Below are 25,560 nucleotides of genomic sequence, written 5' to 3'. Positions count from 1 at the left end.
TAAACACTTGACTCAAAATAGATTCAAGCCCTCTGGACAAGATGCAGCCAGAGATATGATGAGCTAAAAACATTACGTATAAGAATAATCTCTATTTACCCTCTTCCGGGACTTTAGGTAAGAATACAAAAATTCAACCACCCTTGAACAGGATGACTCGGGATGAATTGGAGGACAGTTTGTTTCGTCTTCGTGAAGAGCACATGTTGGTGAAGGAGCTTTTTTGGAAGCAACAAGATGAGATCAAAAGGTACCCAGAGTTCTTACATCTTTAAAAGCTGTGTCTACATCAGACCTTCACTGTAATAAACAAAAAAGAATGCATCTTCCTGAGATGTCTACACCAGAAAACAGTTCAAATGGCGAGGATGGTTAACTCCAAAAATTGTTTTTGAAGCAATATTGCTTTGTTTTCTTGCCAAATGCATCAATAGTCTGTGGCCATTAGTCCATAAAGCATCATCAGAGCTATTCCAACCCAGAGAGCAAAAGACTGGGCAGGCTTCTGCCCTGGTCACAAAAGAGAGAATGGGGACAGGGGAACGGACAAAATCACAAAGGACTAAAGACTATAGGGGCAAGTAAGAAAAGGGGTTTTATTTATAAAGCAAAACTCAAAATTGCATTGATCATTCCCTATATGCAGGCATGTAATATGTGCTTTATATATGTTAACTCATTTAATATAATGAAAGAAGCCATATCAAGAAGGAAAGGGAGCACAAAGAGGTTATATAACTTGCCCAAGGACATAGCTAATGAATGGCAGAGCTGAAAGCTCTTAACTCCAAAATTAGGGTACTGGCTTTCAAAAGTGTGTCTTTTGGGTACAGACCTGGAAAGAAATCTGAGATGGACAGTGGGTAGATAACTAGATGGGGAGAATAAGAGTTCTGAAAGTCTGGGGTTAATCTCTAGGACACATTTTAAAGATATTGGTGTCAATGCCTCCCAGCCAAAGACCATTAGGAACATACCTATAGTTGGGCAAGTTTGGGTTTTTACTGTGGTAGCTAGAAAAAGTGCACACCATGGGCATCTTAGCAAGACTGTGTTAGAAAGAGTCTATCATAGGATTTGGGCTTCAGCTGGGTGGTTTAGGGGAGGCTCCAAGGTAACAGAAATTTGCTCTAGACTTGATACTGTCAGAAAGCAGGGACAATTTTGTGTTTTGATATCTCAGTAAATCTTACCTACAGGGAGGCTAGACTAGAGTGAGGCTAACGCTGTAACTGGGAAAGCAGCAGCAGTCACTCCGGTTAGCCAGGAGAGAGTATGTTTGGTATTTTGTGGATGAGACAGTGACCTTGCTTTCGTCTGAGCTGAGCCGGAAGTATGCAGCAGACTTCTTTGGTATCACTCTGTCATGGTCTCAGAGTGGCCATGTGTTATGTTGGTGTTCTGTGAGATTACATCCCAAAGCACAATAACAGGGCCTAGCTGTGAATGTAGCTGTGAATGCCAGGCCACCTTCAAACAACACTGAGGACTAGCTATGTCCCACCAATTTCCCGAAGTTAGCAGCAGCTTTTTCCTTTCTCGATGGTAACCCCCAAGAGTGGTTCAGAGTTTCATTTAGAATTTACGAGATTGCAGGTTTCTGCTGTATGCCATCACACTTCAGAGTTGGAGATTCTTTATTGTATTGTGGAGAACTTGAGAATCCAGTGAAGTCAGATGGTTACATGGGCCAAGGGATCTTGTTTCTTGGTTGATAACCAGAAAGTACTTGAGGTTATAGATAGTAAGTGACTAAACTGGATACTATCCCCTCTGACTTTGGGCAAGTTACCCCATGGACTGTAGCCCACCAGGCTCCTCTGTCCATGGGATTTCCCAGGCAAGAATACTGGAGTGGGTTGCCATTTCCTTCTCCAGAGGATCTTCCTGACCCAGGGATCAAACCCACATCTCCTGCATGTGTGTTTGATATCTCAGTAAATCTTACCTGCAGGGAGGCTAGACTAGAGTGAGGCTAAAGCTGTAATTGGGAAAGAAGCAGCTTTATTTGGACATAATGATGCATAATAATAATTGCTAACTCCTCCAGGACTTCCCCTGGAGAAGGAAATGGCAACCCACTCCAGTGTTCTTGCCTGGAGAATCCCAGGGACGGCGGAGCCTGGTGGGCTGCCTTCTATGGGGTCGCACAGAGTCGGACACGACTGAAGTAACTTAGCAGCAGCCAGGACTTCCCTGGTGACTCAATGGTAAAGAATCTGCTGGCCAATGCAGGAGATGTGGGTTTGATCCCTGGATCAGGAAGATCCCCTGGAGAAGGAAATGGCAACCCACTCCAGTATTCTTGCCTGGGAAATCCCATGGACAGAGGAGCCTGGTGGGCTACAATCCATGGGGTTGCAAAAGAATGGGACACAACTTAGCAACTAAACAACAACCTGTGCTTACAGTGCACCATCACTAAGTCCTTTATATATGTTAACTTATTTAATCCTCATAAAAATACAACACATGCGTGCGTGCTAAGTTGCTTCAATCATGTCCTACTCTTTGCAGCCCTATGGACTGTAGCCTGCCAGGCCCCTCTGTCCATGGGATTCTCCAGGCAAGAATACTAGGGTGGGTTGCCATGCCCTTTTCCAAACAATCCAATGGGCAGGTACCTGTATTTATAGATGAGGAAACTGAACCCAAATGGTTAATGACATGCCCCAGGCAGCATAGTCAATGTCAGAACTGCCAGGCAGTGGGATCATAGAATCTGATGGTAACATTTAAAAGTATAATTTCAGGTCAAGATAATAAATAGTGATTGACTGTCCATTGTAGGTAATGCTCAATGTACCCAGGGGGACTAATACAGGAATAATTTTTAGAGTGAGCACATATACAGGAATGTGTGAACAGTTGGGACTGGATAAGTAAATATTAAAATTTCTACTTATATTTAATTATCTCCTGTTAACTTAGTATTTTTGTTTATGGTTTATAATGACCATGATGTATTAATACAGAAGACATAATTTAAAAATAAATATACAGAATTATATAGAGAGCCTTCTGTATTAATACATCATGGTCATTGGGGGCAGAAAATTAATTTTATATCCGAGATCAATTCCCAATTCAGATTACTCGCCACCACATAAACTGTAGAGATAATCGCTGTCATAGAAGAAGGCACGATCGACCAGCTCTTTTGCCCACAGGATGAGAACAGCCTTGCTCCGGCTAACCGCAGCAGGCCGGGGCCTGCGGGCCGAGGCGGCCGCGGCGGAGCCTGAGCTCCGGGAACCCGCTAGACGGCGGCGGAACGCAGAGTGGCGGCAGCGCCCCCTCAAGCACCAGCGCCGCCCGCTGCCCGGGCTCCAGCTGCAGTTCCAGCGCGTGGGCCCTCCTGCTCCCCGCCGCACCCAGCCTCGCGTCCACACGGGACACAGACAGCTCCACACCGCCGGGGCACCGGAGGCCGAGAAACCCAAGAGAGGTGAGGCTCGGGGCCAAGTCCCCGACAGGGTCAAAGCGCTGGAAGGATTGATTTGCCAGCCGCATTTTCCTCCCACTGCTGTGTTCCGCCCACCACCCCCATTTTGCTCTTTTGTTCTCGTTCCTCTCTAGTCTCCAAAATCTTTTTTTTTTTTTTTTCCTGAGTAGGATGTCAGGTTCAAAATTCTCACTTCACCATGAGGTTCTATTGAGAGGAGAATCAGACAATGGAAAAGGGAAAAGTTGCTGGTCACGTTTTGTAGGGATCAGAAAACAGATCACTTTGATGACCTGCTCAGGTGTGAGTGACAGTGAGCTTAAGACCTGCCCCTCTCCTGGGTCTATGGGACTCTGGGCAGAGTGATTTGTGCCTCCACAATTGGGGTTCTTCATCTTTGGAGGGGGAAAGAGCCTCCTTTGAAACCATGAGCAAAAGCTAGGCCCCCTCCCAAGAAAACTGCCATACACATAGACAAACTTTGCATACAACTGCATGGGTTCAGAGATTCCCAAAGCCCATTCCTGAAGCCCAGGCTTAGAAGTCAGGCTGCTAATTGAGGAGCTGCAGTTTCTCCTCTTCCTGTATCCCAAGTGGCTAAGTGTCTCTGACTGCTATGGAACCCAACGCTGAATTAAATAAGTGCTGTGCGTGCCTCCTTCACCTGGCTTACTCATCCCTATTTGAGATTCATGGAAATAATGTGTCTTGGCCCTGGGGACTCAGTGTTAGGTTTTGTTCAGCACAGTTCTATATTTTAAAGCTCCCTCCTTGAGCCAACAAAATCTTTGTGTAAACAGCTAAAAGGAGAAAAACTAAAACATTTGTTTGAAGTTCAGCTCAGTTTAACTTCAGCACTATAGAATACCAATTATATACTAGGCACTAGAAACAAAGATACGTAAGAGTGGACACACAGTCCCTGCTCTTTCTTCTTCCCATTTATTCTTACTTACCTGAGAGCCTATGGTCCTGCTAATTCATTAAATCAGTAGTGCAAGAGTAAAAACTGAGAACCCCTCCTCTGGGATTATTGGTCATATAAGGACTTCCCCCAGGTCTCAAGTCTCCCTGCCTTCAGCACTTGGGGTTCCATTTCTAGCCAGAGTTCTGGAGAAATCTCTTGCCAGAGGCTGCATCTTCTGTCTATAAACTTTCAGAGTCAAGGGACAGGCTGAGCTACACAGCCCCTCCCACATTCAAGGAACATGTGAGAAATGAAGAAGCCAGAGGTGAAGGATCCAGTGAACCCAGCGAACTGTGAGTTCTCGTCTATCCTGTGCTGTTACTCTTTCACCTTTAATTGGAAAACCTTTATTTGGGGAACAAGTGAACCCTGCCACTTTTGAGTCGTTCCAGCATTGTCAGAGAAGATGAAAGTCATCCCTAGGTCAAATTCCAACTTCATTGCTTAAAAATGGAAAATAAGCACCTCTCTGTCTTCCAAGGAAAGGAAAATAAAGGCCCTTTCCTTAATTGAAGGTATTCCTTCTCCGTATATTTACCCCCTTACGTCATAATTAACTTATATTTCTGTTTGACACTGGAAAGCTACACTTCGTAAGATTATCCTCCACACATGCCAAGATTACTAACTCCTCTAATTAAAAATATATATATATATATATATATGTGAGAACCTAGTTCTAAACCCCTATAACAGGGGTTTCTATTTTTTTTGTGTGTGTGTTAAATGTTCCTAATTCTAAGAGAAAATTCTCTTTTAGCAAAGTCATATAATTATGACTAAGCTCATTGGTCTCTGCATGCCTAACAGTGCCCACCTTATGACCAGCGATACTATGCAAGTGGAAGAATCACCCAAGTCTCCTGAGAAAATGTGGTCCAAAGATGAAATTTTTGAACAGAGAAGCTCTTTGGAGAGTGCTCAGAAGGCCACAGAACTTCGGTAAGAGTGTGGAATTCCATGTCCCACATGAACTGAAAAAGATTCTACTTGGCACCTTTCACCCATCTCAGAGGAATAGAGAATTTTGGGGATTAAATTCACACTGAGAAGTAGGCCTGGAGGCACAAGTGGATTACAGAATCGATTACCTTGAAAGGGATATTTATGTATAAGAAAAGTTTTGCTTCACTTTATAGAAGGAAAAATATTTCATCCTTATCACCAGATAGGGGTTCTCAGCCCCCATTCTGCTTCAGCCCCTGGAAAGCTTAAAAAATAGACTTAATTTTTTAAGAGCAGTTTAGGTTCACAACAGGGTTGAGCATAGAGAGGTTTCCCATATACCTCCCCGTCTCACCTTCCCCTCCCTCCCCCACACACCCAAACGTCCCGCATTGTCAACATCCCACAGCAGAGGAATACATTTGTTACAATGGATCAGTCTACAGGGACACATCACAAAAATCACCCAAAGTCCATAACTTACCTTATGGTTACTCTTGGTGTTGTGCATTCTGTGGGTTTGGACAAATATTTAATCCCGTGTGCACTGTTAAAGTATCGTACAGCGTAGTTTCACTGCCCTGAAAGTCCTCTGTGCTCTGCCTATTCATCCCTTCCTCCCCCCTTCCCCCTGGCACCACTGCTCGTTTTACTGTCCTCATAGTTTTGCCTTTCCCGGAACTTCATCTCGTTGGAATCATACAATATGTTGTTTGTTTAGATGGGCTTCTTTCACTGAGCAATGTACAGTTAAGTTTCCTCCTTTTCGTGGCTTGATAGTTCATTTCTTTTTAGCACTGAATCACATTTCATTGTCTGGATGTATCACAGTTTATTTAGCCACTCACCTATTGAGGAACATCTTGGTAGCTTCCAAATTTTGACAGTTATGAGTGAAACTGTTGCAAAATCCACATTCATGTTTCTGTATGGACATAAGTTTTAAACCTGAAGACTTTTTAAAACCACAGACGCCTGTGTCCCACCCCAGAGACTCCCTTTCAATTAATTGGGGGTGGAGTTGAGGCAGTGTTAAGATTAAAGATTGCACCAGATGATTCTAATAACCATCTGGGACTGGAAATCACTGACAGAGAGTCTAGTGAACCCAAATCCTCCCCCAGTGCCTTTCAGATAATAAAGGAAACATGGTCCCTTAGGTTCAGAAGTAACGATCTTCCTTTGTGCCCCTGTCCGTATCCACAGAGGGGAAAGGTCCTTCACTCTCTCCATTCACAGATGGTATTTTAGCACTGTCTTCTTTCTCCAGAGCTTCCATTAAAGAGAATATACAGCTGATTCGACTTAAGAAGCTCTTACATGAAAGGAATACCTCTTTGGCAGTGACAAAGGCACAATTAACAGAAGTTCAGGCCGTGAGTTGCCATCTTCAGCTGTGCTTTTTGGGGGGAGGGTGTGAAATAAATTAGCTAAGAAAATTGTGTTATTTTCTCCATCTTACACATGGGAGACCAGATAGGAAAGAAGCTGAGTTGCTTGTCAAAAGTCACAAATCTACAGGTGATGTTTAAATCCAAGCCTTACAACTCAAGCCCTGCCCACGAAGGTGGAATTAAGTGGGGACAACTTGTGTCAGATTAAGTTCCAAGCCAGAGACCCCAACCAGAGTTTAACTGAACTTGGGAAGCCAAGAGCAGTCATAGGGGAGGAAGGAAACCAGTTTATTGAGCACTTTCTATGTGATAGACTCTGTCCTAGGTACATAGAGTCATCTAAGCCGGACAACAACTGTCAAGGTAAGTTTAACAGGTAATGTTGAACAGGTGAGGGAACTGAGCCACAGAAAAGTTAAATAACTTGCTCAAGTTATTAAATAAGAGGAAGAGCAGAATTTGGGTCCAGGTTCATCTGGAATCAAGGCTCTCACTCTTCTCACTACCATGCAATAGAAACTCATATCTGAATGGTAGAAATAGAGCACCAAGAGTCTAAATAATAAATTGGCACCATTATTTTACTGAATAAACATTAATTGACTACCAGGAACTGTGCAAAGCACTGGATACAAAGGTTAAAAAGATAATACAGCTCCTGCCTTCAAGGAACTTGTAAAAGTGAGAAGACAAGATATAGACAAGTACAACTATCCCCAAGCAGGGTATGAGAGGAAAACAAAAGACAGGGTCATTGGATCCACCAGAGGATGGGCTGCAGGATCTGAAGAGGATTCATAAGGGATTCTACTCCTGAGCTGGACACTGACAGTTTAGCATGTGTTAATGAGTGTGCAAGAGAAAGAGAAGGGCTTTCCAGGGGTAGGGTGGTGTAGGCCAAGGCACAGAGGTGAGAAACATCAGGGAGCAGGTCATGGAGCTCTCAGCAGGAATTTAGACTTTATCCTATAGACAGTGGAGAGCTGCAGAAAAGTTTTAAGCAAGTTGATCGTCAGTCTTTTCCCCCAAAGAGATCACTTTGCCTTTTTTTTAATGTCCAAAATACTTTGAAATACATTTTAATAAAGAAATGATACTTTCAAAAAACTATTAAAAAGTGCTAATAATGATTAATTCTGAGTAGCGGGATTATAGATGACTATTACAATAGTACTTACACTTTTCTGAAATTTTGAACTTCTCAAAAATGACAAAACTACTAGAAAGATGACCTGGCAGCAGGGTGAATGATAGGTTGGCTGATATAAGACTGAAGCCAAAGAAATCAGCAAAAAAGACGAGTGCAGTGATCCAGGGGATTCAGGATGAGGGTCCCAACCAAGGCAGTGAAAGAGGCTTACAGAGAAAGGACTGTGTTAGAGGTCCAGAACTAGAAGAATAGACTTTATCACCAAAGTAGAGTGGTGAAGGAAAAGGAGAAATAAGAGGTAACTCCTGCATCTCCAGCTTGGGTGATTAAATGATGGTGGTGCCATTCAGTGGGATTAGCTACAGTTGATTCTGCCCTTGGTATGTCTGTTTTGATGAGGACTAAAGGCATCTTTTGGAGAAGGCAATGGCACCCCACTCCAGTACTCATGCCTGGAAAATCCCATGGACAGAGGAGCCAGTCCATGGGGTTGCTAAGAATCGGACACGACTGAGCAACTTCACTTTCACTTTTCACTTTCATGCATTGGAGAAGGAAATGGCAACCCATTCCAGTGTTCTTGCCTGGAGAATCCCAGGGATGGGGGAAGCCTCGTGGGCTGCCGTCTATGGGGTCGTGCAGAGTCAGACACGACTGAAGCGACTTAGCAGCAGCAGCAGCAAAGGCATCTTTGGGGCTTTCCTGATGGCTCAGCAGTAAAGAATCTGCCTGTAATGCAGGAGGCCCAGGTTTGATTCCTGAGTCAGGAAGATTCCCTGGAGGAGGGCATGGCAACCCACGTACTCTCGCCTAGAGAATCCCATAGACAGAGGAGCCTGGCAGGCTGCAGTCCTTAGGGTCTTACAGAGTTGGACACAACTGAAGCAGCTTAGCAAAGGTATCTTTATAAGGTCAACCTCCCAAACTGTATTTTGTAAGAACTGTGCATATGCCTGTATTCTTTTGAGTTGAATAGTTTTGGTAACACTTAAAGGATGGGAAATCTGGAAAGGAAGATATTTTAAAATCATATGGATAAATAGCTGTATTTGTGGAATTATATATTTTAAAAATCCATCCATTCCTCCATTGCATTGAAGGGAAAAAGGGAGAAAGCCATTCTAAATTGAAGGTCCTTACCCATATTAGTGGTAGTATAAAGACCTAAAGTGGTGAATACTTTTTTTAAATGTAGGTTTTACAGCTTGTTTTTTAAAGCAGTTTTCATTTCTAGTCATATTTTATTACACATATACTAAGATAAGTTTTCATCCTCTTAATCTCTGTCTTAATCTCTATCAGTGATATGAGGTCAGTAGTGCAGACTCTGGAGTCAGGCTGAGGTATAGGTCTCCCTCAGCCTCTTGAAAGCTGTGTGATTCTGGGCAAGTGACTTAGCTCTCTGAACTTTGAGTTTCTCATTTTTAAAGTTCAGGTAACAGTACCTCTCAGATTTGCTGTAAATATTAAGTGATATAATATGTGTGAAAGAATTATGATGATCGTAATATAAGAGATAATGAAACACACAGTAACATGTAACACAGAGTAATTACTCAGCCAATAATAGTAGCTGTTGCTGTGAGTTTGGTTATTGTTGTTATTTCTGTTTCCAAAACTGTAAAGTGACCTTTCTGAAGCATGATGAGTAAAGAGATAGCACCTAGTTTGAAAATAAGAATACACTTTCTTGGAAAATCCACCAAGTGCAATGCAAATTTGCATAGCTGACCCTTGTAAAGAAACGCCATGATCTATTATATTCACAGACTGCCTGGCAAGCTAGATCAGGGAAAGGGAGCAGCAGTTAGTAAACCGGCACACAGATTGACTTGATTTATGGGAAATGTTCGTAACATCTTTTAAATATTTAAACATTTGTAATACAGAGATAAATATCAAAATAAATATCAACTTGGTATATCAATAGGATAACATCTATTTCTTTCTTTCAGGCATATGAAACTCTGCTCCATAAGGTACTTAATAAAGATTCCTTAAATCTCTGTTTCTGGATAATCAGAGGAATGAAACCCAAATGAATCTTCAAGTAACGTAACACCAGAATTTAGCCAACTAAATAAAACGTAATTTTATTAAGACAAATGATACTGTCACTATTATCAGGAAATACAGATTGCATTGTTTTCACAAAAATTAAAATATAAGGTCTGAAACAGTATTTTTGAGCCTATTGCTACAGAGACTTTTTCCCAGGAGTAGTCCTCTAGCATGCCTGAGGTGGTGAGATATAGCAAAATTGTTGTGAACCTTCTCTGGAGTTATTAAATATTTGTACCTCTGTGAATGGGGTACAGGTGAAGCTAGGTAAACATCCATGATTAAGAGTCACTAAGGTCGAGTTCCTTACATGATCAGCCACAGCTGTTCCTTTCAGAAGGCTCCATCAGAAAAATGCATTTAACTTCTAGAGTTAACATGTCACTTTGCTAGGTGCACAAAGGGAAATATGTCGTCGTAAAAAGCATTTAAGTGTCTTAGAAGATAAAGGCAATTGAGAAAGGTGGCACTTTACTTAGAATTAGGGTTGAGTTTTGAACTTCAGGAAAATCAAGGCTCCAGTGATGAATTAGTTTCCCAGAGTGGAAAATCCTCACCAACAGGGAAATGATACTTTCTGAGAAATGCTAGGGTAAGAAACAAGGTTATTTTACAGTGCAAAGGACCATGCTTTAAATCAAAACCCTTCTTTGAGACATCCATTAGGGAATGCTGATGCTGGGGTTGTTGGTTTCTTGAGACCCCTCCTGCTGAGTGTTATAAACATCCCCAGAGCAACTTTCCTTTTGCCCCAGAATCAGGGAATCCTGGGCGCAGCCCACGATGCCCTCCTCAACCAAGTGAATGAACTTAGGGCGGAGCTCAAGGAGGAGAGCAAGAAGGCTGTGAGCTTGAAGAGCCAAATGGAAGATGTGTCCATCCTGCAGATAACCCTGAAGGAGGTAAATAACAATAATTGAAAGATACCATCAATTGTATGTTACATCCCAATTTCAAAGATGTTAAAAAGTGTATCTGAGCAAAAATATGGGTATTTTTCTTTTTTTCAAATGAGAAAAATGAGGTTCCAAGTGATTGAATAATTTGCTCAAGATTACAGTATTGTAATGGTGTAAAACTAGAAAAATACTGGGGTTTACATTTACATCTGGCTTCCCTGGTGGCTTAGTGGTAAAGGGCTTCCCTGGTGGCTCAGAGGTTAAAGCATCTGCCTCCAATGTGGGAGACCTGGGTTCAATCCCTGGGTCGGGAAGATCCCCTGGAGAAGGAAATGGCAACCCACTCCAGTATTCTTGCCTGGAGAATCCCATGGACAGAGGAGCCTGGTAGGCTACAGTCCATGGGGTCGCAAAGAGTCGGACACGACTGAGCGACTTCACTTCACCTTTAGTGGTAAAGAATCCACCTGCCAATGCAGGAGACACAGATTTGATCCCTGGGTTGGAAAGATCCTCTGGAGAAGGAAATGGCAACCCACTCCTGTTGTTCTGCCTGGGAAATCTTATGGACAGAGGAGCCTGTCCGGCTACAGTCCGTGGAGTCATGAAAGAGACGAACACGACTTCGCAACTAAACAACTATTCTCCAAAGTCTTTTCTCTTTTATAACGTTCTGCTGTTTCCCTCCCAGTAGAAACCCAGACATCATGAAAATTTAATTCGATAGTATGCCTCCCTCCTCATTCCCTGCCACAAGCAAATATCTCTGTTTATCAGGGTTCTTATCCTGCCCTGCCCCAAGAGCTCACAGTATAGTGTTTGTTTTAGAAGCCCCATATGCACAGGTTTCCAGTGACTCCGAAGACTCTACTGCCTTTTCTCTTTAAGAAAGGATTAAAAATGCACTCCTGCTGTGCCTGTGTTTACGTGGATCCCTAATCCCCAGAACCACTGTGTTGTTTTTTTTTTCCCCACCCAACCCAGAACCACTGTTGAGATGGATAATACTGTCTTGTGAACCCCTGGGTAACTGTCAAGTCATGGTGCAGGCTCAGGTTCTGTATAAAATGCAAAAGAAATGTTTTTATTAACAATAAAAAAATTTAATTCAGGGAATCCTCATTAATTCCGATAATAATTTCTCTCCCACCTTAAATTGCTTCAGGTCTTTCTAGCTGAACGGATCTTCACAGACATGGGGATGAATATTGAAAATCTCCCCCACGAGTCCCATCCCGCAACAGAAAAGGGAGAGCTTGTGCAAGGCAATGGATTTTAAAATTTTATCTCAAGCATTCTATTATCATTCTTAGTTTCAGGAGAGAGTTGAAGATTTGGAAAAAGAACGAAAATTGCTGAATGACAATTATGACAAACTCTTAGAAAAGTAAGAACCAAGTTTAGATCTCAGAACATTGTTTGTTATAAAAGACAGTTATAGAAAAGTGCAATCTGAATTTAAACAATAAAAATAATTCTTAGTCTTGATAAGGACACGGGGAAACTGGTACTCGACACAGTGAGAATATAAATTGACAGACTCTTTTAGGAAGAGAATTTGACCTTATCTATCAAAACGTTAAAGGTACATCTCTTTTGTGCCAGATAACCCATTTTTTGGAAACAAAAACTAAAGAAATCCTCTTGTGTGTGTGCAAAGATACCTCTGCAATAAGAATGTTAAATATTCCTGCATTGTTATTTTAATCTGTAAAAGTTAAAAAAAAAAAAAATGGAAACAGTCAAAATTTCCTGAGAGGGATTGTCTACATAAATCATGTTGTACCCCACACTGAAACAGTATAAAGTTATTAGACCTATATGCCTAAGATACACTGTTAAAAGAAAATATAAATTGCAAAATAATGTGTTGTGACTTAAATTATGTCATGTGTGTGGATCCCCAAACTTTTAATGAGATGAAAGGACTGAAATAGGGCTTTTATTCTAAATATCTCTGTATCATTTTAATTTTTCACAACAAATGTATATTCATGTATTTTGAAATTAAAAATACTGTAAATTTTACAAAATTAAATGTTCCTTCTGACTAACGTAAGGACAGCAGGGTGTAGATTGGAGAGGTTGCATGAGAGCATCCTGGGAAGACCTGACACTCTTCAATGCAGTGAAGTAAGTGTCAGCCTTACCCACTTTGAAGACTCCCTGTGACAAACATTACTGTTGGCCTCTTCCCTTCCTTATTCATAACATTATCTTCTCAGATCATCATGTAATGTATGGGCAGAAAGTGCCAAGAAATCTCAGTACTAGCTTAAACAAGTTGTTTTTAGACCACATTTGTTAAAACGATAAATAGGAAAAAGACATAAGTAGAAATAATTGCTTGATTGCATAAGCAATTCACTTGTGTAAATAATTCAGTTGTGTCAGCTTCACTTATGTAAATAATCAGGAACTGTGTGTTTTACATTGAAGATGAGTCTGCCCTGTCATCTAGATATAGTGGTGTTCAGGATGCAGTCACCGAGAGATTAGTTCCTGCCCTACAGTAGTAATTTACAATCTGATTCAAAGGTGAGCGTTCTCTAAAGTAGCCACTGGTGAAGGTAGACAGAGGAGTAAGAGAAAAAGGAAATATTCTGTTTCTTATTTCTAATCTAACAGGCCTGAGAATGTCTTGGTACACAGTTCCCTGCCTAAAGCAAGCCTTCATGCTGGAGAAGTTCCCTGGGAAATAGATAAGAAAGACTTGGGTTGTTTGCTCAGGGGGTTATTTGAGACTTAAACAGAAGTGATACTAAGCAACTCAGTAGGACCCAGAAGTTCCAAGGCAGTTGGTAAATGACAGTTACAGAGAAAGCAGGAGCAGAAAAAAACATGTTGGGAAATGAATGATGAACTAGGCCCAGGAGATGCTGAAACTGTGTAATAAAGACGTCCTGTCACCCAACTTTGAGTGTCCATCTGACAACTCTCCTCTCCCTCCTTACTTGCTGCCCGTTTTCAGCATGCTGGATAGCAGCAATCAGCCTCAGTGGAGCCATGAGCTTGGAGAACAGCTACAGCAGAAAGTCTCTCAGTTGCAGGATCAGCTGGATGTTGAGATGAAGGAGAAGAGAGAAATCTTACTTCAGCTTTCACAAGAGAAAGGTAGGTCTCTCTCAAATGAGGCATTCTCTACATCTGGTAGGGGAGAAAGGAGCTCGGGCCAGCATCTCCAACCCCATCTCTTGATCTTATTTGTGTTTGGGGTGGGTTACTGGATAATTAGACTAAGAACATTGGCAGTCAGGTCAGATTCACAATCAAGGAAGCATGACACCTACCTCACACGTATACTTTTCCCTACATGATGGCTTTCCATGTGAGAGAACGCCACTTCTTAATTTGTAATGTTTTAAACTATTTATTGAAAGTATTGAAAATGAATTTTTCTGCCTTCTCATCAGTCATTTTAGGATGGTTGGAAAGTATTTTGTTTTCTTTTTTAGCATCTGATACCTGAAATTGAGAAGCAGATTATTGATCTTCATTACCACTGGCATTTCCCCCTGTCTTAATTCTTATATCACAGTAGTTACTCTAAATATTTTTAAGTACTGTCAAAGAGACCTTTGTCTCCTCTCTTTTCGCTGGTCTGGACCTTGATATTTAGTCTTATCAAATTTATATTTCATCATATTCTAGTATATTCACATGACAGAGTGGAGGAAAAGAAATATGACATCAAGAAAAACAGAGGCAGGAACCGTAAAAGAATAAAGCTTAGGAGTACTTTCTAAGAATCCTTGTAGTATGTATGAAGTATGAGTGAGGTCTTGTGGGTAATCTAATGTAACTTCCTCTCTAATGCCTGATAGTGAAATAATCAATTTAAATGGTGATCACTTTCCTTCCCTGAAACACACATAGAAATGTCCAAATGCCCAGAGTGGGTGTGGAGGTGGGTGTCACAGGGAGCCAATAGCTTAGAAGTCAGACCAAGTTGGGGAAGCATTGAGGAGATACTGTCAAAAATTTTGGACTACCTAGTCAGTCAAGTGGCTCTGATTTTTGCTGTGGTGGTGTTAGTACCCCATTCCGTACTACAGCTCTGCTGATGTTTTCTGTTGTTTTTGGACTCCAAGTGTCAACTCAGGGTCAATAAGCTGGAATCGCTTTGTAGAAATCAGAGAAAATTACTTCTCTAAGGGCAAGTTTATAAAATGAATTAAACATTAGTGGGAAAGTGTAATTCACATTTGGGCCAACTTTAGCACGGTTGTTGGTGCGTGGTTGTTGGTAACAGAGTTTCAGCTTTCTGTATTTTTTTTCCTCAGCTCAAAACAAAGATCTGGAGCTTGAGGTCACCAACTTGCTTCAGAAGCATAAACAGAAAGTAGAGGATCTCCAAAATATAAGCACATTTTCCCAATCTCCTGACAGGCAATCTGCACCAGCCACTCACCCAGCTCTATTTCAAGAGACCATTCAGATACAGGTAAGAGCATCTTTAATCAAGCAAGTCTCCTCTATAGGGGGATACCTGGCAAATATCTGCTGAAAAGATGAAAGGACTAGAAAACTCACTGAATAACATTTTGTCCTGATTGACGACACTGTTTGGAAGGGTATGAGAAGGTTGAGAGTAGAGACAGCCTCATGAACTGCGCAGACTTTCCCCACACTGTACAGCTCATAAGCTTTAGAATCTTTTCCAGATGAGGACTTGCAATGATCTACTGAAGAGCAAACATCCATTGGAGGTTGTGTAACTTACTCACTGCTTCTGCTGAACATGAGTAACTAGGGCAGAGAGCCTTGTGAAGTAACAAAGGTTCTCTTCTACATTTTGAAATAGATTCTGCTGCTGGTACTTTATGATTACCAGCAGCTACTTTAGACAATAGTTATTACTATACTACCATATTTCTACTCTGTTTTACCAATGCTTTTTCCTCTGTAGCCCTGTGAACCAAAAAACCAGGAAGAAAAAAAACTGTCCCAGATGTTAAGTGAGTTGCAAGTATCGCATGCAGAGACCACATTGGAACTAGAAAAGACCAGAGACATGCTTATTCTGCAGCGCAAAATCAACGTGTGTTATCAGGTGCAAGGAAAGATGGTACAGGAAGGGGACAGATAAATGGGCACACAGGAACCACATACAAAACTGGGAATGAAGCAAGACCCAAGTTTCCAGGGCTGTTGCAAGGTGATAGGCTGTCCTGTGAAAACACAAATGTGCTGTCTTTTGCACTTGAGGGCTCACATATGCCCATGGCACCTTGGCAATAGAAGCCAAAGGGGCCAGCTAATGAAAATGGCAAGTGGGAAGCTTCTGGGTTTAAATTTTGCCAGACCCAGGAAAAATACTACCTCTTGGCACTAACAGCACAACTGGTCCTGGAGGAGTCTGTAAGGAATCCAAGCCTTTTTCTAGTGGATGAATCTGCCCTGCTAAGGGGGTAGTGGAGTCTCCTTTACCCACGAAGTACCACCTTTTTATCTGGGCCCTTTGGTTCTGGGCCACTGAGATAGCAAAGTTCAGACATTATTTCGTTTCAGGAGGAACTGGAAGCAATGATGACAAAAGCCGATAATGAAAATAAAGATCACGAAGAAAAACTGGAGAGGTTGAACCAGCTCCTAGACCTCAAGAACAAGCGTATCAATCAGCTGGAAGGTATTTTAAGGAGCCATGGCCTTCCAGTATCTGGCAAGTCTTAGTAGTTTGTTCATTTCGTCTTAGGGTCTGTCGCACGGCTAAATGCCTTTGCTGCCCTCTGCACCTGTCGAGAGGGCCCCCTCTGTGTCTCGGTATATGACTTAGCCTTCCTGTTCTTTATCGTATCATCTTCGTTATTTTAATACATGGCCAGCAGTTTCTTTTCCTGCATCACATCAGGGTATTTTCTCTGATTTCTCTGGAGATTTTCTACAGGGCCCAGACATTGCAGAATCTACTCTGAAAATCAGTGTATCACTGTTGGTCCTAAGGTGAGTGAGGGCCTTCTCTCAAGATTGTTTCTTGAAGCCAGGCCTAGATCACAGTGTTTGTGAGATAATAGAGCTTCACCACTCCTCTCTCATCATCTCTTTCTATGATTTCTCTCGGAAAGTTCCTGAATTCTTTGTTGCAGTTTGTGGATGTCTACAAAGCAGTGTAGGTGGCTGGACACTTATGCAAATTTTATAATGTGATACTTTCTATGTTTGGTTCAGTATACTGGTGACCAGGATCTGGTCTCCAGCCTTACATGGTGAGAAAATTGGCTTTGTTATTACACTCAGTGGTGAGATACCTGACTCATATTAACCAAATGCACTAAAGACTGAGATTTATACCAGAATGTTAATTTGTTACTCTAGGATAGTGGCTCTTTCACTGCTGCCTTGAGAATATGCTCAGGGCAACTTTTTTTTTGGAAAAGCAGAATCAATAAGGATACTGAGTGAGCATGAAACTAGAGTAAAGGGAGGTGGGTCATTCAGCATGACTTATGCATACCAGGGTAAGTCTGTTAAAAGGTCCCTGCCAAGTAACAAAGGAAATCCTTTGTATTGAAATTCTCCTGTCTTTCAGATTCAGGATCTTTCTCCCGGGATAGTGCAGTGTAATACCCTTACCTACTTCTGAAGATTCATTTGCTTTAACTTATAGTTCCTTCATTACTGATAAGGCTAAAGAGTTTTTCTTTGTTTACCAGTTGTTTGTATTACTTGTTTTGAGACTTGCCTGTCTTGCCTGTCCCTGCCCTTAACCCTTTTCTTAATAGTGTATTATTAATTTTTAGAAGCTCTTTATATGCTAGAATTTATTGTCTTTGTATCATGTAATGCAAACTTTTAATGTTTTCTTTAGTTCTATTAATCTTATCAATTAAGAAACTGCTCATCAGTGCCTGTATCCCACTTCTGGGCAGGAAGACATTCTGATATACCCCAAATATCTTTATTCTACTACTTTAACTCTTAAAATAGGACCCTTGTCATCAACACACTGTGACGACTCAGATACTCCAATTTGAAGCAGACTGTATATCATCTCAGGTTGGTTGGATATGGGAGGTAACGCACAGATTTAGTGGACTGTCTCACCTATCTTTATTTTATATCCTATTGCCAATATTTTAAACCTCTTTCCAGTAAGCGCCCTCCCTAATTTTTACTCTATTACTCTTTGATTTAAAGTGGGTTTTTTGGCCTTCTTACAATAAAATCAAATTCTTAACAGAATGAAGAGTCTTGTGATTGATCTGACTGGAAAAGAGGAATCATATCTTAATGGAGCCCAGTGTAATGTAATAGACACTGACTGTAACTTGCTATTCTCTCCAGGGCCAATATCCCAAACTTTAGTAAATATCTACATTTTGTGTTTCTGTGCTTCTGTAATGAAATTATCAGTTAATTCATAGGATCCTGCTGTAAACAAAAACAGTGTCATCCATGGATGAAACTGTGCCTCTAGTGTTAGCAGTATAACCTCCTGAGGTTAGCATTTACTTTCCAATTTAGTTAAAATAGGCATTGGATTATTTGGCCATCAGAATCCAAAGCACCAGGTTGTCATTCTGTTGCTTTTCTTTTAAAATCACATGGTTTCCTGAAATAGTCACAATCTGGACTTCCACCATGGTTTTTATTCTCTTTCTACCTTCCTTTACCTTAAGGAAGAAACTTCCTACCTTTTAATGGATAGGCAGTTTTCTTTCCCCTCTAGCACAGCTTAAAGACGTGGCTTATGGCACCCGACAGTTGCCGTTATGTCTGAAACCACTGCCAGCCTATGAAGATGAGGATAAAGTGGACATTTCTCCACGGCATCAGAGTGAGAACCTTTTTGAACTGCACATCCATCAGGCCTTTCTGACCTCTGCTGCCCTGGCTCAGGCTGCAGACACTCAACCTATTACTTTCTGCACCTATTCCTTCTATGACTTTGAAACCCACTGTACCCCACTAGTTGTGGGGCCACAACCTCTCTATGACTTCACCTCCCAGTATGTGGTAGAGACAGACTCCCTCTTCTTGCACTACCTTCAAGGGGCTTCAGCCCAGGTTGATCTACACCAGGCAATAGGCAGTGAGCACCACACCCTTGCAGCTGGATGGATTTGCTTTGACAGGGTTCTAGAGACTGCAGAGAGAGTCCACGGCTCTGCCACACTTACTGGTAAGTGCTGTCAACCTCCCGCAGTTGCCAGGATTAATGTGGCATTTCCCACAGTGCTGGTGGTTTCCTATTTTCTTCTCCCTTTATTCTTGATCCTTGCCACACCATCTGTGCCTCTATGCCTTTCATACTTTCTGCTACCCAGGAACTGGTGGAGAAGTCTTTGGGGTGCTAGAGTACTGGATGAGGCTGCGCTTCCCCATAAGATCCAGTCTACAAGCATACAATAAGCGAAAGAAAGCCCAGGCATACTTGGCAGCCAATGTGCTTGGAGCCTGGGAGGCCCAGAAGGATGAGGTGAGAAAAAGGATGAACCCATGCATCTCAGAGGACACTCAGTCAAACAGGTCTTGAGAGCAGCTCAGTCTTCCACTGTCAATAAGTACTTGTTGAATGTGAGTGAAAGACAAAAACTGCCACCCCACAACTAGTCTAGATCCTTCCCTCGGCCAAGCTTGAGTTTGAAATGAAATCATGCCCTTGAAGCTAGCTACATCTCCTTTCTATAAACAAAGTGGCTTCTCTGTTCCACTGTCTAAGATGAGGCCTGAGAGCCAGCATCTCCCCAAGAGAGTTATCTGCCAGAGCCAGTGTGAAGGCAGGTGAAAGTCGTTGACTAGGCATCTCTGTTTCCCAGTCAAGATTCAGCAGTTCTTTAGGTCATAGCTTTTCCTCATCGAGGGCTCTGGGCTTCACCTGCAATGAGTCTCTCAGCCTGCCCTTTTCCTCAATCCAAGACCAACATCTTTTCAGTCCAGATTGGGGACATGGAAGAATCAGAATGAGCTGCGGGTGGAAATCATCCGATGCTGTGGCCTCCGGAGCCGATTGCTGGGAGCCCAACCCAGTCCTTACGTCATGTATCGCTTCTTTACCTTTTCTGACCACGACACCACCATCATTCCGGCCAGTAACAATCCCTACTTCAGAGACCTGGCTCGATTCCCAGTGCTTGTGACTTCTGACCTGGATCAGTATCTGAGGCGGGAGGCCCTCTCTGTGTACGTTTTTGATGACGAAGACTCAGAGCCTGGCTCGTACCTTGGCCAAGTCCAAGTGCCCTTGCTTCCTCTTGCACAAAACAAATCCATTCAAGGTAGGAGTTCAAGGTTATTACATCTTTATGCTCTGCCCAGTGTCCTCTCCCTGTCCTAATTCTACTTTTCTTGCTTGGAATAGTCTCTCTTAGAACTCGCTGAAAGGATTTGAGGATACTGTGAAGAGCAGCAGAGAAGACTTAGAGCCTCACTAATCATATGGAAACACTGGCTTCTGCTGCTGCTCTTCAGCAACAGAAGGCAATCCCCGAGTGGGTAGACCCACCACTCTGCAGTCCATACCTCTGTGTCTGAACCAACATTTTCCATCTCTGTAGTGCTTTCCAGTATTCGTTTTTACTTAAGGTCTATTATTTCTTGGCACATGGCTAGATATCAGATTTTAAGTTGTGTCTGTAACATTTCATCATAATTCTCTTGCTTCTTTTAAACATTAAATCCAAATGAGTCTTCCATGCCATGCCATGACAAATTTCTTGGATTCTCCTCCAACCCCAGTATGAAGCTGAACTTCATGCTACCTTATCCTACATTCATACCCAGGGTTGTACAGGTTGTACAAGAAGGGTCAACTCTCTAGGAAGTGTGGATGGTTATAGTCAGTATTGACCATATTAAAAAAGCTTCGTTCCAGGAAGTATGTGAGGCCTCCGTTCTCCCAATATCACGAGTGCTTAAAAAAAAATAAGAAAAGAAGCTGACTCTTCTGCTCACAACTCATCCTTTGCCAAAGAGAGGCAATGTGAGCCATCTGTTAAAATAATCAGTGTTACAAAGCAGAAGCCTGACATTCAGAAAAAAGCCATTTTGCTTAAGTCTTCTTGGTTTTTGTTATTTCAGAAATAGGGGCCACGGATGTAGATAATGGTTTTCTTAGTATGCCTAAGGTGTAGAAACTGTTTGGTAATAGTAGAAGGTGCTCTTGTTTACTGACTGGGTGACTGATGACAAGCAAGCTATATCTCTCCATGCATCTTTGACTATCCCTTCTTGAACCTGGAGATACCAGTCTTCCCCAATAAATATTTTGAGTAGCAGAAGTAAATATTCTGAATGATTATGGATATTCACTGATATTTTATTTTGCTTCTGAGTGTATTGTCATCATGGTTATTTGACTGATGTTAATTACAAACAAAATGTGAAATTTAAACTGGGGAAGTCATAGGTAAGGTTGTGATAAACGCTCATGTGCCTACTTTCTTGTGATCAGATTTTATTAATATCTGTGCGTCTCTCAGGTGATTTTAACCTCACTGACCCTGTGGGGGAACCCAATGGATCTGTTCAGGTGCAACTGGATTGGGGGTCTTGCTACCTCCCGCCGGAGAGCTTTCCAAAGCCAGAAGTTCAGAGTGAGGAGGACACCAGGGATGGTTTAGAGACGTCAGTAGAAGAGGAAGAAGCTTCCTTTCCTCCCCAGGTAGCAGATCTCCCCCAATCCTGTGGGGAAGATTTGATTTGAGGAAGACAGTATTACAACTGGGGTAGAAGAAATTCCTTCTGTGAATGCCATGCGTGCATGCTAAGTCACTTCAGTTGTATCTGACTCTGCAACCCCTGGACTGTAGCCCTCCAGGCTCCTCTGACCATGGGATTCTCCAGGCAAGCATACTGAAGTGGGTTGCTGTGCCCTCCTCCAGGGAGTCTTCCTGACCCAGGGATTGAATCGGTGGTTCTTATGGCTCCTGCATGGGCAGGCGGGTTCTTTACCACTAGCATCACCTGAGAAGCCCATGAATGTCGTCATGTTCTGCAAATTTAATCTGCAGCATTCATAATGCCATAAGGCTATGGATAGAACAAAATGCTGGGTTTTATTGTAGGGAGGGGAAGAGATGGCATATCTCCGCTCCATGGCAAGAGATAAAGGAAGTCTAATGCTGGCTCACAGATCTCTTTCTTGATTATCATGGCTGTTAAACTCACCTTGTAAATCTGTCTCTGATCCTTCTGTTTAGGACCAGATGGTATCTGTTGATATTCCCACTGAAGCTGAGCAGTATCAAGCTAAAAGAAAACCTCTTCAGGTGGGAGAAAGAAAGGAAAGGGAACACCAGGTTACAGGCTACTCAAGAAGAAAACATGGCAGAAAAACAGGTCTCCAAGGAAAGAACAGAATGGAGTATCTTAGTCAGAACCTCTTAAATGGAAGTACACTACAGGTAAGGCCTTAGAAACCCTGAAGAATGAAAGTATGGGTCGTAGTGTCCCCAAGTTTATTATTCTCAGTGGTAGAAGCAGAAGCAGGCACACAAGATAAATGATAATCACAGCTTTTTGTGGTGAGCGTGTATTTCCACAAACATAAGTAGTTTAATAAATCTCTGGAGTGTTCAGTTCTTTTCAATGTAATTTAATTTAACAGATTATACACTCTGTAATTTATGCTTAGAGATATAGTACCACAGTCCTAAGTAGGTCACTTCAACTATAATCAAAATAAATTTAAAAACAAGTATTTATTGAACACCTATGTGTTTGATACTACCTCTTCTTCATAGGAAACTGAATTAAAGTTACTATGTGGTTTGAAATATATATACGGGCACATATATGAGGTTATAAATATATATCGTGTGACTGAGTATATGTGTTTATATTGTATTATATTATGCAATATTAGACTTTAAATTACTATAATTATACAGTATACTTATTTACAATTATAATTGTATCTGAAGCAGGTGAAGTACGTTGAATGGAAATTCTCAGGGCTTAAGATCTCCACAGATCATGTTTTAAAAAATCAGCAAAAGGAAGAGGAAATGACATCATCCTATTCAGCACAGATACTAAACGAAACCCCACATCCTGTGAATGGTATTGTCTTTTTAAAATATGATTTTCCTTTGTAACAATGGATTATTTATAAAGCTGGTTATTTACTTTCTTCTTTCATCTTCATTGTTAAACTTTTCATGATCAATTGTATTAGAGACCCTAGGCTCAGTTTTATGTTACAAGTGTGCTGGTTAGGCCAACCAAGCTGTCATTCTCAAAGAAAGTAGCAGTCTATGTATTTAAAGCTAGCTAGCCAGTTTAACATGAGAAATGCTGGGCTGGAAGAAGCACAAGCTGGAATCAAGATTGCCATGAGAAATATCAATAAACTCAGATATGCAGATAACACCACCCTTATGGCAGAAAGTGAAGAGGAACTAAAAAGCCTCTTGATGAAAATGGAAGAAGAGAGTGAAAAAGTTGGCTTAAAGCTCAACATTCAGAAAACTAAGATCATGGTATCTGGTCCAATCACTTCATGGGAAATAGATGGGGAAACAGTGGAAACAGTGTCAGACTTTATTTTTTGGGCTCCAAAATCACTGCAGATGGTGATTGCAGCCATGAAATTAAAAGACGCTTACTCCTTGGAAGAAAGTTATGACCAACCTAGATAGCATATTAAAAAGCAGAGACATTACTTTGCCAACAAAGGTCTGTCTAGTCAAGGCTATGGTTTTTCCAGTGGTCATGTATGGATGTGAGAGTTGGACTGTGAAGAAAGCTGAGGGCTGAAGAATTGATGCTTTTGAACTGTGGTGTTGGAGAAGACTCTTGAGAGTCCCTTGGACTGCAAGGAGCTCCAATCAGTCCATTCTAAAGGAGATCAGTCCTGGGTGTTCTTTGGAAGGACTGATGCTAAAGCTGAAACTCCAATACTTTGGCCACCTCATGCGAAGAGCTGACTCATTGGAAAAGACTGATGCTGGAAGGGATTGGGGACTGGAGGAGAAGGGGACAGAGGATGAGATGGTTGGATGGCATCACTAACTCAATGGACATGAGTCTGAGTGAACTCTGGGAGTTGGTGATGGAAGAGAGGCCTGGCGTGCTGAAGTTCATGGGATCGCAAAGAGTCAGATATGACTGAGCAACTGAACTGAAGTGAACTGAACTGAGCCAGTTTAACTGGCTTCCCAGGTGGCTCAGCAACAAAGAATCCCCTGCCAAGTAGGAGACACGGGTTCACTCCCTGGAGAAGGAAATGGTAACCCACTCCAGTTTGCTTGCCTGGGAAATCCCATTAACTACAAAAGAGTTGGACATAACTTAGAGACTGAACAACAGCAAGCCAGTTTAGCTAACTAGCAAGTATAAAATGTTAACTCACACACACAAAAAAATGTTAACTCACTCGAGTTTTGTAAATTATGGTTACAAAGAAATAGAAGAAGGGTGGTCAGTTCATTTGTGATTTAAATCCAAATTTCTTTTAAAATAAAGCAAGGCTTTTGGGTTACATAGAAAAGGTTATGATTTCATGTTATAATCATGCAAGCTAGGTAATTCAGACCAACTTTCCCACTGATGACACCTGAAAAGTCAAAGTTAATATGTATTTTCGGACTTCCCTATTGGCCCAGTGATTAGGAATCTGTCTGCCAGTGCAAGGGACATGGGTTCAATCCCTGTTTCAGGAAAATTCTACATGCTATGGGGCAACTAAGCCCATGCATCACAACTACTGAAGCCCGAGTACTCCAGAGCCCTTGCTCTGATAAGCCACCACACTGAGAAGCCCACGCTCTCACAACTAGAAAATAGCCGCGACTCACCACAGCTAGAGAAAGTCCACATGTAGCAAGAAAGATCCAGCAGCCGCCAGAAATAATAAATATAAATTTTTAAAAAACATAAAAAGTTGAAGTTAATATATATACATATATATTTTAGTTTTAATGTTTCTTAAAAGCATTAAAAGGCCAATAATTAGGGAGGGAGGAATCACTTCGCCTTGATCAAGGAGATGATTGGAGCTCAGAGAGGTGAGCTGGAATTAATACTCCAGCCCTGGGACATTACTGGTCTGGAGGAAGCAGTGGAGAGATGGAACTGTGCTTTTGGTGGACTTTTGGGGTGGTTAAACAGGATACAGTCTGAACCTCGTTTCTGTCCAGCATAGGCAAGTGTCTCCTCAGACCAGAATTCCCCACTCTGGTCTTGCACCCTGATGGCGGCACTTTCTGAGTCTCTTATCCTCTGAGAGGCAGAACTGTGCTTTGGGCACTTTTAGGCTAGAGAGGCAAGAGCTGACCTGAAGGCCACCAGGCACTGGAGTTATCAGACACTACCTGCATAACAACTGTGCTTACTACCTTCATGAAGATGAATGCTGAACTTTAAAATTTTAGTAAGGAACTAGAACTGTGGAAATTTATATTTTAAGCTTTTTAACAGTTTTAAAATAATTTCAAACTAATATAAGAGCTACATGAATAAGACAAAAAAGTTCACATAAATCCCTTCATGCAAATTCACCAACTTTTAACCCTTCTTCACATTTTGCCTTATCAATTTTTTCTTGGAGCAGTTGAGAATAATTTGCAAACATCATGTCCCTTTACTGCTATATATTTCAGCTAGAAAAAGGATATTATATAACCACAGTACAATGATAAAGTTTGCAAGCTTGACATGGGTGCATTGTTACCCAATATCCAGTCCACTTGTCAGTTGTCTCAATAATGTCCATTATAGCAGGCTGCCTCCCGCCGCCCCTCTTTAATCTGGGATCT

The 25,560-nt window shown here is 41.7% G+C and overlaps 1 protein-coding gene across 1 annotated transcript in view; it reads left to right on the top strand.

Annotated features, from left to right (window-relative positions):
* Positions 1-25,560, top strand: part of RPGRIP1 (RPGR interacting protein 1) — a 51,282-nt gene that overhangs the window by 6,586 nt on the left and 19,136 nt on the right. The window contains 19 exon segments of the mRNA XM_060418998.1: positions 118-250; positions 3,171-3,243; positions 3,245-3,448; positions 4,608-4,705; positions 5,223-5,354; positions 6,628-6,733; positions 9,857-9,880; positions 10,718-10,864; positions 12,175-12,248; positions 13,833-13,975; positions 15,145-15,305; positions 15,771-15,914; positions 16,373-16,490; positions 18,531-18,983; positions 19,129-19,280; positions 19,737-20,079; positions 21,283-21,464; positions 22,003-22,206; positions 22,726-22,864. Of these exon segments, the coding sequence (XP_060274981.1) occupies positions 118-250; positions 3,171-3,243; positions 3,245-3,448; positions 4,608-4,705; positions 5,223-5,354; positions 6,628-6,733; positions 9,857-9,880; positions 10,718-10,864; positions 12,175-12,248; positions 13,833-13,975; positions 15,145-15,305; positions 15,771-15,914; positions 16,373-16,490; positions 18,531-18,983; positions 19,129-19,280; positions 19,737-20,079; positions 21,283-21,464; positions 22,003-22,206; positions 22,726-22,864 (3,030 nt within the window).

The sequence above is a fragment of the Ovis aries genome, chromosome 7, assembly GCF_016772045.2.
Source record: "Ovis aries strain OAR_USU_Benz2616 breed Rambouillet chromosome 7, ARS-UI_Ramb_v3.0, whole genome shotgun sequence".
Classification (NCBI taxonomy): domain Eukaryota; kingdom Metazoa; phylum Chordata; class Mammalia; order Artiodactyla; family Bovidae; genus Ovis; species Ovis aries.
Note: the sequence above shows the minus strand (reverse complement) of the source record. Positions and strands in the feature narration are given on the sequence as shown.